At 35.4% G+C, this 16,756-nt stretch overlaps 1 protein-coding gene across 6 annotated transcripts in view; it reads left to right on the forward strand.

The window, feature by feature from the left end:
• The window catches only part of POLQ (DNA polymerase theta), a 124,041-nt gene that overhangs the window by 7,453 nt on the left and 99,832 nt on the right, over window positions 1–16,756 (forward strand). For all 6 annotated transcript variants that reach the window (XR_013372535.1, XM_077884440.1, XM_077884439.1 and 3 more), the window contains exons 6-11: window positions 2,064–2,283; window positions 4,974–5,121; window positions 7,592–7,738; window positions 10,354–10,566; window positions 14,511–14,653; window positions 16,489–16,693. Coding sequence is in view for 5 of the 6 variants with exons in the window: in XM_077884440.1 (XP_077740566.1) it covers window positions 2,064–2,283; window positions 4,974–5,121; window positions 7,592–7,738; window positions 10,354–10,566; window positions 14,511–14,653; window positions 16,489–16,693 (1,076 nt within the window). In the remaining variant the exon portion in view is untranslated. The remainder of the gene's footprint in view (window positions 1–2,063; window positions 2,284–4,973; window positions 5,122–7,591; window positions 7,739–10,353; window positions 10,567–14,510; window positions 14,654–16,488; window positions 16,694–16,756) is intronic.

Consider the following 16,756-nt stretch of genomic DNA (forward strand, 5'->3'; position numbering starts at 1 on the left):
ATTTATTTACAGTGTTATCTCTGAATATAGCCACTTGAGTTTTTACTTTTACACATATTTGATTACTTACTATGAAAGATGAAGGTCTAGCTCTTTTTAAAATTCTTTACTCATCCAACTTTACTTACCCACCTGACTCCATAATCTCTCTTTGTCCTCTCACCATCATCGCTTCTTCAAATACTGTTATGTCGTGACTTTGTTCAGATCAATATTTAGTGTTATACTGTTATAACTATAAAATGCCTTTGCCAGCTGAGCCATGTAGTATATTATGATTACTTTTACTTTCTGAATAGCTTTTGTTTTCTCTGAAATTAATAAATGTCTTTGTTTGATGGCTTGATTTTTTTTATGTCCTTTTCACTGATTGATCCCACTTACGTAAATCTCCATCCAGTATGTTCTAACACATTTGCTGTTTTACCAAATTGATCTTGAAATTTCTCTAAAAGCCTTCTGAGTTTTTCTAATTGGGATAGGTGCATGAACTGCATGCATGTGCTGCACAGCACTTATTTTAGGATCTTTATCATTATCATTCATTTCTATTGCTTTTTACCTGAGTCAGAGTCCCCCTTTTTTGAATAGTATGCTTTTTTCTTGATTTACTTCCTCATTTTGGTGGTGAAATCTTCCAGGAAGTTCCACTTCATTTTAGTATATAGTCTATTATGCATAATTTTTGAAAGTTTGCATGCCTGAAATGTCTTATAATTATTTCATATTGTTCAGATATAGAAGTCAAGATTTTATATCTTTCTTCTTTAAAGTTTTTAAGACATTACTTCATTCTCTTGTTACTATTGAGAAATCCAGCACTTTGCTTATCCTTTACCCATATAAAATTTTTTAATTCTCTCGGAGTTTTTAGGGGCTCCTTTTCTTTCTCAGTGTTGTGAAATTTCACACTGATGTGTCTTGGTGTTCTATTTTCCTTCATTATGCTGATTGCTCAATGGATTCTTTCAATCTGGAAGCTCTTACATTTCGCTTTAGGGAGATTTAACATATCTTTTTCAGTATATGTGAAAGCATGGAGATAATTGTTTATATACCAAATCAGTAGCAATATAGAAAATATGATTGATGCAACTAGCAAATTTGACTTAATGGATGTACGTAGGAGAATTATCAAATAGAAGCAGAATATATGTTCTTTTCATTGAACATAGTAAAACTTCACTACACACTGGGCCATAAAGCAATATATTTTAAAGGATTTAAGTCACTTAAAATATAGTCTCTGAAAAATGGAATTAAACTAGAAATAAATATAGGAGAGGCATAACTAGAAAATGTCCACTGGGAATTGAGAAATACATTTTTACATTTTGGGGTCAAAAAAGTAATTGCAGTAGAAATTGGAAGATAGTTTGAATTGAAAGTATATCTCGTAACAAAACTTGTGAAATGCAGGTATGGTTTGAAAGGGAATTAATAGTATAAAATGCATATATTACTGAAGAAGAGAGACTGACAATGTATTATTCATCTCAAGAACATAGAGTAGTAAAATAATGCCACAGAAAGTAGAAAGAAAGAAGTAATAAAGACAAGAGCAAAAATTAATGAAAGAGGAAAGTTATTATCTGGAACATTCAAATAATTCTACAAATCAGGAAGAAAAAACCCATAGTATCAATTGGCAAGCACCTTCAACAGGCATTTATAACATGGTATCCAAATGGTCCATAAACATGAAATGATGCTTAATCCCATTAGTAATCCAGGCAATGTAAACTACTTCTTCAAAGAGATAGTACCATACACCCTCCAAAATGGCTGACATTAAAAAGATTAGCAATACTAAGTGGTAACAAGATATGGAACAACAAAACACATTATGGATTATGGAGATACTTTGGTACAATCTCTTTGGAAAACAGCTTGACGTCAGTAAAATTGAAGATGATCTATAACCCAATAATCTTACTTCTAAGTGTATACCTTAAAAGTGTATGAGTGTATATTCCCAAGGACATGACCAAGAATATTGGTAGCTCACTATTTGTAATTAATACTAAATATCTTTGAACATCATTTTCATTTGTTTTTCACAGCCAGGCAGATTTAGCCAGTCCTCTATCTAATGCCGTGCAGATCGTTGGCATGAGTGCTACTCTTCCCAATTTGGAGATTGTGGCTTCCTGGTTGAATGCTGAACTCTACCACACCAACTTTCGTCCTGTACCACTGTTAGAGTCCGTAAAAATTGGAAATTCTATATATGACTCTTCAATGAAACTTGTGAGGGAATTTCAGCCCAATCTGCAAGTAAAGGTAAGTCGGTATTTTTACATCACTACTCCCAGTACTTTGTATTTGATTGCATTTTCTAGCAAGTTAATATTTTTTTTGAGTTACATAAACTAGGGGTGGAAAGTAGTTGAATATGCCTTACGTATCCATTAGGATTGTTAATATTAAGGTAATGGTTTCATCTTAAATAATTGGTGGTGATGGTGCGAAAAGAAACGTAGTTGTGCCTTCAATTTAAATGATTGTCATTTCTAATAGGTATACTGAAAGATAACATAAATAATAAAAAATACCTAATTTTGTAGATTTTTCTTTTTAACTGGAAAAAGATTCCTTATGGCTTAGTTTACACTAAACACTGATGTGGAAAATTAACCTTTGTTAAGTAGTAGGTATACTATATAGTAAAGGAGAAGAACATTTTTGGAGTCAGAGCTATCTCTGATATATAATAGGGATACTTGATATGGCCAATGTTAGTTGAATCACAAAACCTGTCTGAATATATTATCTTCATCTGTACAATGGGATGTGATACTTATTGTAAGAATGAAGAATGGTTTTAAAAAATTGTCTGGTATCTAGGAAGTGCTTGATGAATGATAAATTCCCTCACACTCCCATAAATACACTTAAAAAATTTCAGTTCACAGTATTTTTTAAGTTTCATTCTTCAATGCTGATGTTAAAAAACTGACTCATCTGTGGAGTGGGGCATCTCTTTTGTGTAGAGCTGTGCCTCTGAATATGGTAACAGCTGGAGCTGGGAACAGGAATAAATTCATGTGTTTCAGTTCTCTCATAGATAGGCATTTGTAGCCTCTGTATGTCTGGCATGGAATCTTATTCCATTGCTTTGCTCTGTACCCCAAATATCACCATACTGTGCCTTGGTACCTCAGTAGAGAGATATATATATGTTATATATGCATATATATATATGTTTTACATATATATATGTAAACATATTGATTTACTCTTCTGTTAATCTTTTTCTGTTGCTATGTCTATGCCTCCACCCTGTTTGTATCACTTTCAGTTCTTACCTGGAGTATTGAAATAGTCTCTTAATTGAGTTCTCTGCTTCCTACCTTCTCCCTTTCAGTCTTTGCTTAAATCAGGAGCTAGTGATCTATTTAACATGAACATCAGAACACATAACCATTATCTTCCCACACTTGAAATGGTTCCTTGTTGCATTTGGATTGAAAGCCAGCCTCTTTTTGGTAGCCTATAAGACCCTACATGATCTGTCCCCACCCCCTTAGTGCTCTGACCTCACCTACTGCTTTCCTTCTCATTCCCTTCACAGCTTCTTTGCTGTTTCATAATATGCCAAGAATCTTCCACTTCAGGTTCTTTCTTTCTGGAATGCTTTCCCCCCAGGCATCAGTATGGTTTAATCTTTCACCTTTGGAACTTTACTCAAAGTCCTTTTCTGAGACCTTCCTGGCCACCTTATCTAAATTATAGTGTCCTCACATTCCTGGCCCCTATTTTCCATTTTCTTTTTCTTTTTATTATTTTTAAAGATTTCTTTGTGTTTTACTTGTTTTTGTTATTATCTATCCCTTCCTACTAGCATAGTAACATTCTGAGGGCAGAGCTTTTTTTTCTACTCTTATTCTTTATCCCCAGTATCTGGGACAATATCTGATACATAGTAAATGTTTGTTTATTGAATGAATGGATGGATGAATTAATTAAACCAGTTAAACACCTCTTCCAGTTTTGAGAGCTCACTGGACTATCACTGGGCATTTATATATGCTTTGTTCCGCCTGAGGTTTTTCCTCTGTCTGCCAGTTACCTTTCAGTGAAATAATGCCTCCTGAGACCCCTAACTCTGGGAAACGAACAAGGGGTGGTGGAAAGGGAAGTGGGCGGGGGTGACTGGGTGATGAGCACTGAGGGGGACACTTGACGGGATGAGCCCTGGGTGTTATGCTATATGTTGATAAATCAAACTCCAATAAAAAAATATTAAAAAATTTAAAAAATTAAAAAAAAAAAGAAATAATGCGTCCTCTTCTTCACATCTCAGCTGATTAATTTTTCCAGAGAAACCTTTCTTTGGTTTTTCCTGTCAAGTTGATGTTACGTATGAGGCTTTGACACATCATAAAATTCTTTTATAGTACCTCTAATAATTGTATTTTACATTGATTTGTTTTGTACTTTAGTGTGTTTCTCTAGTGAGACCTTAACCCCCTTAAAGATAGGACCTTGACTTTCTTTTGCTTACCATTGTATCCCCATTGGCTGAGGGATGGAAGTCAATAAATACTAGTTGAGAATAGAAAATATTTCCTTTTCACCTTGCATTTTAAGGAAGTTTATTTCTTTTTTTCTCGTTTTTTCTTTGTTATTGACTTTGTAACTGATTTTTATTATGCCTTTTGGTAGGAAAAAACCTTCCCCATGAAGCAAAAGGAGTGACTGATGTGAAAATGTTTTGAAAGGGCCAGTAGGGGGGCACCTGGGTGGCACAGTCAGTTGAGCATCTGCCTTCAGCTCAGGTCATGATCTCAGGGTCTTGGGGTTGAGCACCACATCGCATAGGGCTCCTTGCTCAGCAGGGAGTCTGCTTCTCCCTTTCCCTCTGCCTTCCACTTCACCTACTTGTGTGCTCTCTCTCTCTGTCAAATAAATAAAATCTTAAAAAAAAAAAAAAAGAACCAGTAGAGTGACTGTTTCTCCTTCTTTTTTAGGGAGATGAGGACCATGTTGTTAGTTTATGTTATGAGACCATTTGTGATAACCATTCAGTATTAATTTTCTGTCCATCAAAGAAATGGTGTGAGAAGTTGGCAGATATCATTGCCTGTGAATTTTATAATCTACACCATCAAGCCACGGGTAAGTTACTGATGGAAATGAAAGCTTCTATACTCAGTACATTTGCTTGAAAGTGATGTTAATGATTACATAAATAAAGCATGGCTCTTTTTGATCATTGTGCCACCTGCCCACTGGACACTCCTTTACAAAACTGTGGTTTTGTGACTAATTCTCTTTTTATTCTCATTATAGACAGTGTATACATACACTCAGGCTAACCTGAAGATTTTTAAAATACTGGGATACCTGGGTGGCTCAGCAATTGAGTCTGCCTTTGTCTCAGGGTGTGATCCCCAGAACCAGGGATCAGAACTTGCTTCTCCCTCTGCCTATGTCTCTGCTTCTCTCTCTCTCTCTGTCTCTCATGAATAAATAAGTGAAATCTTTAAAAAACAAAAAAAAGATTTCTAATATGCTGCATTTATACAGGTACATACTAAGATTCTTCATCTAGGATCGATGGGCTTTTGAGAGATTAATCTTTGAAGCCTCTAAATTGTATATAAAGCTTCACATATACATTTTCCTGAAGAAATTGGATGTATCTCTCTTTGTATTTCCAAACTCTGAAAAAGAATCACATACATAGGGCAGCCCGGGTGGCTCAGCAGTTTAGCACCACCTTCGGCCCAGGGTGTGATCCTGGAGATGCGGGATCGAGTCCCACGTCGGGCTCCCTGCATGGAGCCTGCTTCTGCCTCTGCCTGTGTCTCTGCCTCTCTCTCACTCTCTGTGTCTCTCATGAATAAATAAATAAAATCTTAAAAAAAAAATCACACACATATACATGTGTATGTATATAAACACATTTATTGAGGTTTAATTTATGTATAGTAAAATGTACCCATTTGAAGTGTGTAATTTGTGTACACTTGTTTAACCCCCACTATAATGAACATACAAAACATTTCTATCACTCTAAAATGTGATCTTTGCTCTTTAGCTATCGATCTCTATATTCTGAGCCCCAGGTCAACTGACCTGTTTTCTGTTACTCTAGATTAGTTGTGCCTTTTCTAAGAATTTCATATAAATGAAATCATATAGTATGTACACATGTTGTATGTTTGGCTTCTTTCAGCCTGGTATTTTTAAGATTCACCCAAGTTGTTATATTTATCAATTTGTTTTTTATTGCTGAGTAGTGATGTAGTGTATGGCTGTAACTGTTAGTTTATATTTTACCGATTCTAGGATGAGCACTGTTCCCTCACAACTTTTGCTAGTCTACAGTCCCTTGGGTCCCAGATAAATGTTGGGAAGACAGAAACCAACCAGTTCTGGTAAAAGGAATAATATTTTATGACTTCATTATGCTACTGGAATCCTGAGGACAAGTGATAGATACCCCAAGCTTAGCTCCAATAAATAAACTTTGCTTGAGGTTTATATTTAATAGGTTCTAGTCCAACATTATAATACCTTTTTTATTTCCCTCCTAATTGATGTTTTCTATACTGTGCCATTTATATTCCTTACATTGTACTATAATATGTTAAATTCCTTTAATAACCAGAAACATTATTTTTATCTTCTTTGTTAGAGATTCTGTTATTCTGATTTATAGCAAGGGTTCCCAAATCCTAGTTCTTGGACTGGATCCTGGGCTATGATGAAATTTTCACCAGAAAAATAGAGACAAGACAGTGCATTTTTTGTAAAGCTGAAGTATAAATTCTGAAATTATTCCTACAAATTTTTTTATGTTAAAATGACTTTTTTTAAAATGACTTTTCTTTTGAAATAAATGATAAATGGAGGTTTTAAAAAATTTTAAATTGTCCTTAGCATAATAAAACATTGGTAACTCTGTGGGTCCTTAAAATTTTTTAAAAAGTTTACCTAAAGTATTTTTAAAAATATATAAGATCTCTTAAAAATATATCTGATGAGAAGCTTACTAGTTCAAAAATCTGAGTTTGGGGAATTCCTTAAAGAAAACATAATTCTTGCATCTAAAAAAGTTGAATTCTTACTAGAGGGGCAGTTTACACAGAGAGGCAAAAACAGAAGGTAATGAATGGGCAATTAATTACCACATGGATGGCAGGGGGGCTAGAAAAACTGTCATAAAGAAATAGGCTCCTAGGTGGTTCTGACACTGCTGCTTGGTGGGACACACTTTGAGTAAGGATTTTGATTTTTAGGCTCTGAGTAGTAGTATTTGTAATCTCTTTCCTCAGCTGTATCCTTTGATCCCCTCTTGTGGGTTTGGTCTCACCATAACAGAGTCTTCCTAAACTTTGGTGCACGTTAGAATCATCTGGGGAGATTTTAAAATTCCTTATGTCCAGGTTGCATCCTATTGCACCATAATGTCTAGGAATGAGAGTCAGGCATAAATATTTTTAAAAGATGTCCTGCTAATTATTATATATAGTAGTTTTAGAACCATTGCCTTAATATTTAGCTCTATTATGACTAAGGCAGATAGCACTTAAAGAGGTCCAGGCAGAGGTAAATAGTGCTGTTATTTTTTTGGTGACAGGATTGGTAAGATCATCTGAACTTCCTCCGGTGGTATTGGAACAAAAGGGTCTCCTAGAAGTGATGGATCAGTTAAAACGTTCACCTTCGGGACTGGACTCTGTATTACAAAAAACTATACCATGGGGAGTAGCATTTCATCATGCAGGTATCCATATTTATAATCTGTTATTAAGAAGCCCCCTCCAGACATCTTCATAATTTCATTTTTATATTTGTGTGCATTTAATATCTTCTCAACCACCCTTCATGCTCTTCAATTTCATTTTAAGAAGCGTGTGATTAAGATTAAATAAGAGTAAAACACATTTGGTTTACTTAACTGTATAGTATATGTATACTAGATGAAGCCTTTTTTTTGTACAACTGAGGAAGTGAACCCTAAAATTGTTACCTTTCTATACTTTGTTTCCTTAAAATTTAGGTTAGACAGGTACTTGCTACTGTAATTCTATGCTACTTTCTTTTTATCTTACAGGGTATTGAAATATACTTACAAATATATCAAATATATAAAAAATTAATTTTAGAAGTTGTCAAATTGTATTTTGAGAAGGCTAAAAATGCTTAAAAATCATTTGATTGTCAAAATTACAAGGATTATGTAGTTACTGAATTAGATAACTTCTTTTGGAGAGTGGTCTGTCCATGATCATATGTGCTGGGGATATGATTAAGAATATATAGTTTCTACTGGATCACTTTCTTGCACCATACACAAAAATAAACTCAAAACAGTTGAAAGACCTAAACGTGAGACAGAATGCCATCAAAATCCTAGGGAAGAACATAGGTAGTAACCTCTTTGATCTCGGCCATAGCAACTTCTTACTAGGCATGTCTCTGGAGGCAAGGGAAACAAAAGCAAAAATGAATTTTGGGACTTCATCAAAATAAAAAGCTTCTGCACAGTGAAGGAAACAATCAACAAAACTAAAAGGCAACTTGGAATGGTAGAAGATATTTGCAAATTACATATCTGATAAGAGGTTAGTATCCAAAATCTAAAGGACTTAACACCTAATAAAACAAATAATATAGTAAAGAAATGGACAGAAGACATGAATAGATATTTTTCCAGAGAAGGCATACAGATGATGGCCAGCAGACGCCTGAAAAGGTGCTCAACATCACTCAACATCAGGGAAATGCAAATGAAAACCACAGTGAGATACCACGTCACACCTATCAGAATGGCTAAAATTAACAACACAGGAAACAACAGATGTTGGTGAGGATGCATAGGAAGGGGAACCTTCTTGCATTGTTGATAGAGATGCAGATGTCAATCAACTGATGAAAAGATCAAGAAGTTATGGTATATATACAATGGAATATTACTTAGCCATAAAAAATAATGAAATCTCACCACTTGCAATGATGTAGTTGGAGCTAGAGTGTATTATGTTAAGCGAAATAAGATAGAGAAAGACAAATACTATTTGATATCACTGATATGTGGAATTTAAGAAGGAAAACAGATGAACATAGGGAAAGGAAAAAAAAAGAGAGGGAAGCAAACCATAAGAGACTTAATTAAACATGGAGAACCAACAGTGTTGATGGAGGGAGGTTGATGGATGGAGGTGGGTGGGGATGGGCTGGATGAGTGATAGGCATTAAGGAGGGCGCTTGTTATGATGACCACTGCATGTTGTATGTGGGTGATAAATCACTAAATTCTGCGCTTGAAACCAATATTATACTATATGTTAACTAACTAGGATTTAAATAAAAATTGGAAAAGAAAAAAAATATAGTTTCTAAAATTAGGAATTTGACCTTTTCAATTTATTTAAAATTTTTATTATGTATACATGAATACATTGTTTTTTAAAGATTTTATTTATTTACTCATGATAGTCACACAGAGAGAGACAGAGAGGCAGAGACACAGGCAGAGAGAGAAGCAGGCTCCATGCAGGGAGCCCGATGTGGGATTTGATCCTGGGTCTCCAAGATCGCGCCCCGGGCCAAAGGCAGGCGCCAAACCGCTGCGCCACCCAGGGATCCCAATGAATACATTTTAAAATATAAGTATATGTATGTATACACATACAAGCATACAGAAGAATATTTATATGGTGTATAACTTATGATCCATACTAATAAGATGACCTGTCACTTAAATTACAAACTAGAGCCTCAGTCCTTTTGATCTTTTGATTTTTTAAATAAAATAAAAATAAGCCAGAAAAGTATATATTCTATATGCTATTCCTCATTTACTCATGTAATTATTCTTCAGCATTTATTTGTGTCAGAACTGCCTGACCACTCTGTTGGATAGGCCCTGATGACAGTGTGATGCATAAGGTATGTCTCTACCCTCAGTGACTTAATCGTCTAGAGCAGGAGTCCGCAAACTACAATCTGTTGGTCAAATCCAGCACACCATCTATTTTTGTGAATAAAGTTGTACTGGAACACAATCATGCCTGTGGCTGCTTTCATGTGATAGTGGTAGGGTTGATAGTTGCAGTAGAGTCTATCTGTCCAGCAAAGCCTAAAATATTTAAGAAAACGTTTGTCACCCCCTAGTCTAGAAGATGAGATAAGAGATTGGCAGATTATACTCTTAAAAAGATAGATCATGGTGACTTCTTTGTTTATAGTCCTAACAATAGCTTGAACAAATCTTTAGAGGCTTATAATAGATATGCTTATAGTAGATTGACAGTGATCAAGTACAGTATTTTTGCTATATTCATTAATTCACATATTCATTAGTAAACGTATGTTATTGTAACTTCCTTTTGTTAGGTCTTACTTTTGAGGAGAGGGATATCATTGAAGGAGCCTTCCGTCAAGGTCAGATTCGGGTTTTGGCAGCAACTTCTACTCTTTCATCAGGGGTGAACCTACCAGCACGTCGTGTAATTATTCGGACTCCTATTTTCGGTGGTCAACCTCTAGATATTCTTACTTATAAGCAGATGGTTGGTCGTGCTGGCAGAAAAGGGGTAGACACAGTAGGTAAGTGAGTTTGAATTTAATTGTAATAGCATTGCTGAAGGACAGTATGCATCTATTTGAAATTTGACTAGTACCTCACAATTCATTTCTTAACAGGCTGCATTTCTTTTTGATTTACTTAGTATTTGTAATGCATGTAAGTTATAATTTTCATACATTATCAACCATTGATTTTCTACTAATGTAGAATTAAGATGTACTTTTATATACAGTAAAATGACTCAGTATTATGCTAGTCAAAATGACACATTAGCTAGAAGATGATTTTTAATTTTTAGTATAATCTATTTAGTGCTAATGAAGGGAGTAATTTTCATGGATTTTTAGTTCTGCTTAGGTGCCTGGTCTAAGATTTCAAATAGGGGGTCTTAGGCTAAGAGTTGGGAAGTGCTCTCACAGTTTGAGAATAGGAACTTTACATACCATCTTTTCTCTATATATTGGTGCTGGTTCTTTTTAGTTTTTTGCGTCAACAAGTAATGATAATCTTACCACAAACCAGACAGTTTTATCTTAAGCAATGAGGAAGAGGTTTGTTTGAATTAAATATCAAGATAGCAGCAAATACTGTTTTTAACCTGGTACATTATTCTGGGTGTGACAAAATTGTTACAAGTCTTTTAACATGAAAGAACTTATGGAGGAACATTCTCTGTCATTTTGTCTTCTCTGGGATGTAGTTTATTGATTCCGATATTATACTATATGCTAAATAAACAATTCTGTGGCTGCTGAAGAGAAATTAGGGTACTAGGAGAAAAGGGAAGATCTTAATGGGAAAATAAATGGGATGTTCTGGGCACAAAAAGCTGGATAGTATCAGAGGAAGTGACTTTTAGAATAACTTGTCTCTGTCATCATAACTTCATTTCAGCCATTAGGAAGGGGAGATGAGGGAGTAAAGGGCACATCCTACCCTTTAAGGGCACTTCCCAGGAGTTGCACAAAATATTTCTCCTCATATACAATCAGCCCGAACTTATCACACAATTGCATTCTCCAATTGCAAGGAAGGCCATATGTCCAACTAACATGTAGAGGTTTTATTAAAGGAAAAATGAAAGAATGGCTGGCTGTCTCATCCCCAGTAACAGATGAATGAATCATCTATCTGTAATCATTGGTTTGCCTCTCTTTTAAGCCCTAAAAATTCTAATGATTAAAAAAAACTCCCAACGCCTTGGATTTCCCCTATTATTGGCATCAAAGAAGTTTATCCTGCCTTTCTTACTTTACTTATAAAATATGCATGTTACATGCGTTTAAGGAAGGTTGGGGAAAGAGACTAAAACACTCCCTATTCCTACTTGCTTTCCTCTGACTTCCCTCTGGCCTTCCCCCAACTCTGATCTCCTAGTAGACTTGCAACTTCGGAGAGTGACGTCTAAGTTCATTTCACACAGCTCCCTTTCTTTTAGGGTCAGAGGGTCTCTAAGGTAGAAGATAGGGACATTTTATTTGCCTCATTGCATTCTTAGCTTGTACTTCTCTTTCTCATGGGGAAGAATAATTGGAAGGTTGGTGCCCTAGCCAAATTATTGAGCTTCAAATCAGGTAACATTTAAACAAAACTAAAATATACCACAATAACTTTGTTTTTGAGGTCTTAGAAACTTCTGAGATTTTGACTTTGGGTAATGCTCCATTTCGGGATGGCAAATGGCTTGCTCAGAACTTCCAACAATAGGGAATATGTGAATATAGTGTTTCATGTCAATTACAAAGATATGCGTACTTGGTCATGCTTTTTGAATTGTGTAGCATCTTTGTAAACTTTCTGCATTTTTTAAAAGATCTTAATATTTTCTAGACAGTTAATGGTGTTTTATTTAGGTGATACTTTAATATTTCTATCGAATTCCTGGATCCTTCCAGTATAAGAGGTTGGTGCTTTGTGCAAAAATAGTGATTTGCAAGTTAAATAGTAATAATTGATTTGATTTTAATTGACTTCTCTATTGTGGTATGGATACAATTACCTCAGACGTGTGGCAGCAGGAACCTGGACTATATATATATTGGCATTAATTTGGGGATTTTCATAAACCTTGCTCATCCTGAAAAAGGGTTGTCCATTTTGTTGAAGAATCAAAACCTGAAAGTGGTTTGAACAGCCCAAACTGGTGTTTACTTTGCTAGTTGATACATTTTTGTAGATAACTTTTTGTCTTATGCTGGGATAATTTATAGTGCTTCCAAGAGCCAGGTGATAAATTTTATTCACCTGTTTTTTGTTGTTTTGTTTGATGACACTTATCTTTTTGTAATAATATCTGGGATAAATAATCAATAGTCATCAAAATCATAGTCCCTTATCTTTATCCTGTCTTGGTCCTCAATTTGGCAGTCAGTATTAGGAAAGCAGCATTTTCTCTCTGCCCAGAATGGTTAGTATACTCCACCACAAGGCCACTTTTAGTTTATTTAATGCAAGTGGCCTTCCTTTTGCCCCTGGAACATCTTACTTCCTTTCCCCTACTATTAGATTCACTTGTGAAAAAATATGGTTTTCTCTAATTGTGGTGGCTGTAATAGTAGTTTATATTTGTATAAATTGTATATTTGTATATGTTTATAATGTATAAGTGCTATCACATATTTTTATTCATTTGATTGTGACAATAACCTGAAGTGTTTAGATTAGTAAATGTTATAATGTAATTTCTAGGTTTCTGTAATATTTTTGAATTCATATTATCATGTGCAGCTAATAGTAATTTGTATTTTCCTTTATAGCTTTCAAAATACCTATATTATTATTAATACCTCTATTATTATTATTATTATTATTATTAAGTAAGAATAGTTCTGTATGGAAGGAAAAAAAATTTTCTGTGCCTGCTTAGGTTCTATGGCTAGTACCTACAAATTAAACTGACAACAGGTTAATAGGAGAGAAGGCCTACATATTTTTTTTTTTAAGATTTTATTTATTCATGAGAGACAGAGAGAGAGAGAGAGAGAGGAACAGAGAGAGAGGAACAGACACAGGCAGAGGGAGAAGCAGGCTCCACGCAGGGAGCCTAATGTGGGACTCGATCCCTGGTCTTGAGGGTCACACTCTGGGCTGAAGGCAGCACTAAACTGCTGAGCCACCCGAGCTGCCCAAGGCCTACATATTTTATTAACTATTAATATTTTCATTTTTTTGCATACACAGAGGCCTTTATAGAAGAATAGTGAAGACCCAAAGAAGCAGTTAGATGTTAGGGATATTACACCCTTTTAATAAAAGGAGACAGAATTGAGAAGTGACAAGTCAAAGGAAAAGGGATTTGGGCTTCTAGGGGTGGTAAATTGTGCGAAGGTAAATAGACCAGAATCTAATGGAGGTTAAAGATTATTTAGTAAGGTTTATGTAAATCCATCTTGGTGCTCACTTTCTGTGTACAGTGGTAAGTGATAAAGAGAACATCTTCACAAAGAGAAATTTATGTCTTCTAGGCACGCAGGGTGAGGACAAAGAGCTCTTTCTGTTTTTTTTTTTTTTTTTTAAGATTTTATTTATTTATTCATGAGAGACACACACCTAGAGAGAGAAAGAGGCAGAGACACAGGCAAAGGGAGAAGCAGGCTTCATGCAGGGATCCCGACGTGGGACTTGATCCCGGGTCTCCAGGATCAGGCCCTGGGCTTGGGCTGAAGGCGGCGCTGAACCGCTGAGCCACCCGGGCTGCCCCAAAGAGCTCTTTCTATGTTTATTGCTTCCTAAGTGTCTTCAGATCAAAATAATCCTATGTGAAAGTGGCATATTTTGGTGTGGCATATTCTGATCCCCTTCAATCCAAAGTTCAGAAAATGAAAGCATCAGCAATAATTCTATGACCAAAATAACTGCTATCATCTATTATCTTCTTTTCAAATGAGACAATTGAAATTCTTGTTGGCAGATATCTTAAGGAAATATGTTGGGATTTTGCCAATGTATGGTTTTTTGATTATAGGTGAGAGTATCTTAGTTTGTAAGAACTCTGAGAAATCAAAAGGCATAGCCCTACTTCAGGGATCTCTAAAACCTGTGCGTAGCTGTTTGCAAAGACAGAAAGGAGAAGAAGTAACTGCGAGCATGATAAGAGCTATTCTGGAGGTAAGAAAGAGGTCACTAAATTACTGTTTGCTCTCCTGCGCCTATAATATGATGGTAGAACTTAAGTATGTGAAGAAAAATCTTAGCTTTGTGTTTCTTTATGAGATTGTTTATAGTCTTGCTGAGTCTGAATCTCTTCTATTTTTTTATAGTTACTTCCTGGAGTTTAATACAGCTAGTGCTATATCAGTACATTTCAAAACAGTGGAATAAAACCCAAATGCCAGGGGTGCCCAGATAGCTTAGTCGGTTAAGCATCTACTTTTGGCTCAGGTCATGATCCCAGGGTCCTGGGATCCAGCCCCGTGTCGGGCTCCCTGCTCAGTTGGGAGCCTGCTTCTCCCTCTTCCTCTGCCTGCTGCTCCCTGTTTGTGCTCTCTCTCACTCTCTCAAATAAATAAATAAAATCTTAAAAAAAAAAACCCAAATGCCAGATGATTCTTTTTACTTTTTAGATACTTCATTATTTTCTGAATTTTTATTTTTTAATTTTTAATTTTCTTTTCTTTTGAGAGAGAGGATGTGTGCACATGCAGGGAGAGAGAGAGAGAGGCAGAGGCACAGGGAGAGAGAGAATCTCAAACAGGCTCCATACTCAGGGAGCCCAACGTGGGGCTTGATCTCAGGACCCCAACATCATGACCTGAGCTGAAATCAAGAGTTGAACAGTTAACCAACTGAGCCACGCAGGCACCCCTATTTTCTGAATTTTTAAAAAAGATGACAAAAATGGACCATAGTTCTTCCATCCAGATACTACCTATTGGCATTAAAATAAAATCAAATTACAAATAAACCTGATTAGAAGTTTCAAACAACATGCAAAGATCTAAAGTAAAAAATAAAATCTCCTCTGCGTTTTCAAAGGTAACCAACCTCCTTTTAAGTGTTTTTGTGTCATCCAGAAAAGTCTGTTCATATACTAGTATGCCTTGCTCTTGGTTTCAGTACTGGCACTGGAGGTACTGGTACCTGTGCTCATACTTCTTTTTCCAACCTTTTACACTCCATTTGAAAGAAAAGGAAAGTAGTTGATAGCATAGGACTGTAAGGATATAGAAAGTAGGCATTCTCATATACTGCTGAAACTCTTTTGGGAAGGCAATTTGGACATACCTACTAAGATTAAAAAAGAAACAGGCCCCCAAACAAAACACATAGCCATTTAACCAGTAGATTCACAATTAAGAGTTTTACTAGGGATGTATTTGTGAAATTACATCAAATTAAATGTACAAGAATGTTTATTATAGCACTATTGGTAATAAGAAAAAACTGGAAACAACCAAAATACCGTTAAAACTAAGTAAATCTTGGTAAAACTTTGTTTTATGGCCATTAAAAAGTGTAAGATAGCTCTGTTTAGGATGATTTGGTAGGTTTCAATATGTATGAAATGGAAGAAGGCAAGGGAGAAATAAGTGCATTTAATTAATTTGTATATTTAATATACAAAATACAGGGATATGATTTCCACAAGACATGACTGACTTCACTTTTTCTACATGCATTCTCATCCCCTTTCTGGGTGGGAAATATTCAATACTAGCATTCTTATATGCCCACATGTTTCAGAGGGAAATGTTTTTGGTTCCTACGTGTCAGATAGTGATTCATTTATGAGAAAATGTTGTATCTACTTTTATGGAAACTTTTGATGATGTTGTCAGTAGATGTTATCTACGTGTATAATGAGTGATGATGGGCAAATTGAGTAAAGAGTCTCTGCATTAAGATGCTGAGAATATTTTAGGACAAACTCACTTCTTTTATATCATTGAGGGCCTGCATGTCTTATTAAGAAGTTATAAAAAATTTCAAACCTCTTTTATCAGATCATAGTTGGTGGAGTGGCAAGTACATCACAAGATATGCAGACTTATGCCTCTTGCACATTTTTGGCTGCAAGTATGAAAGAAGGGAAGCTGGGAAGTCAGAAGAATCAAGATTCTGTTCAACTTGGAGCAATTGAGGCCTGTGTGATGTGGCTGCTAGAAAATGAATTCATCCAGATTACTGAAACTGGTGATGGAACAGAAGGTAAATGTGACTTCTTAGTTGCAGTTTACTTACTTTTTCATCTTTAGTGACTTAAGACTGCTT

The sequence above is a fragment of the Canis aureus genome, chromosome 35, assembly GCF_053574225.1.
Source record: "Canis aureus isolate CA01 chromosome 35, VMU_Caureus_v.1.0, whole genome shotgun sequence".
NCBI lineage: Eukaryota > Metazoa > Chordata > Mammalia > Carnivora > Canidae > Canis > Canis aureus.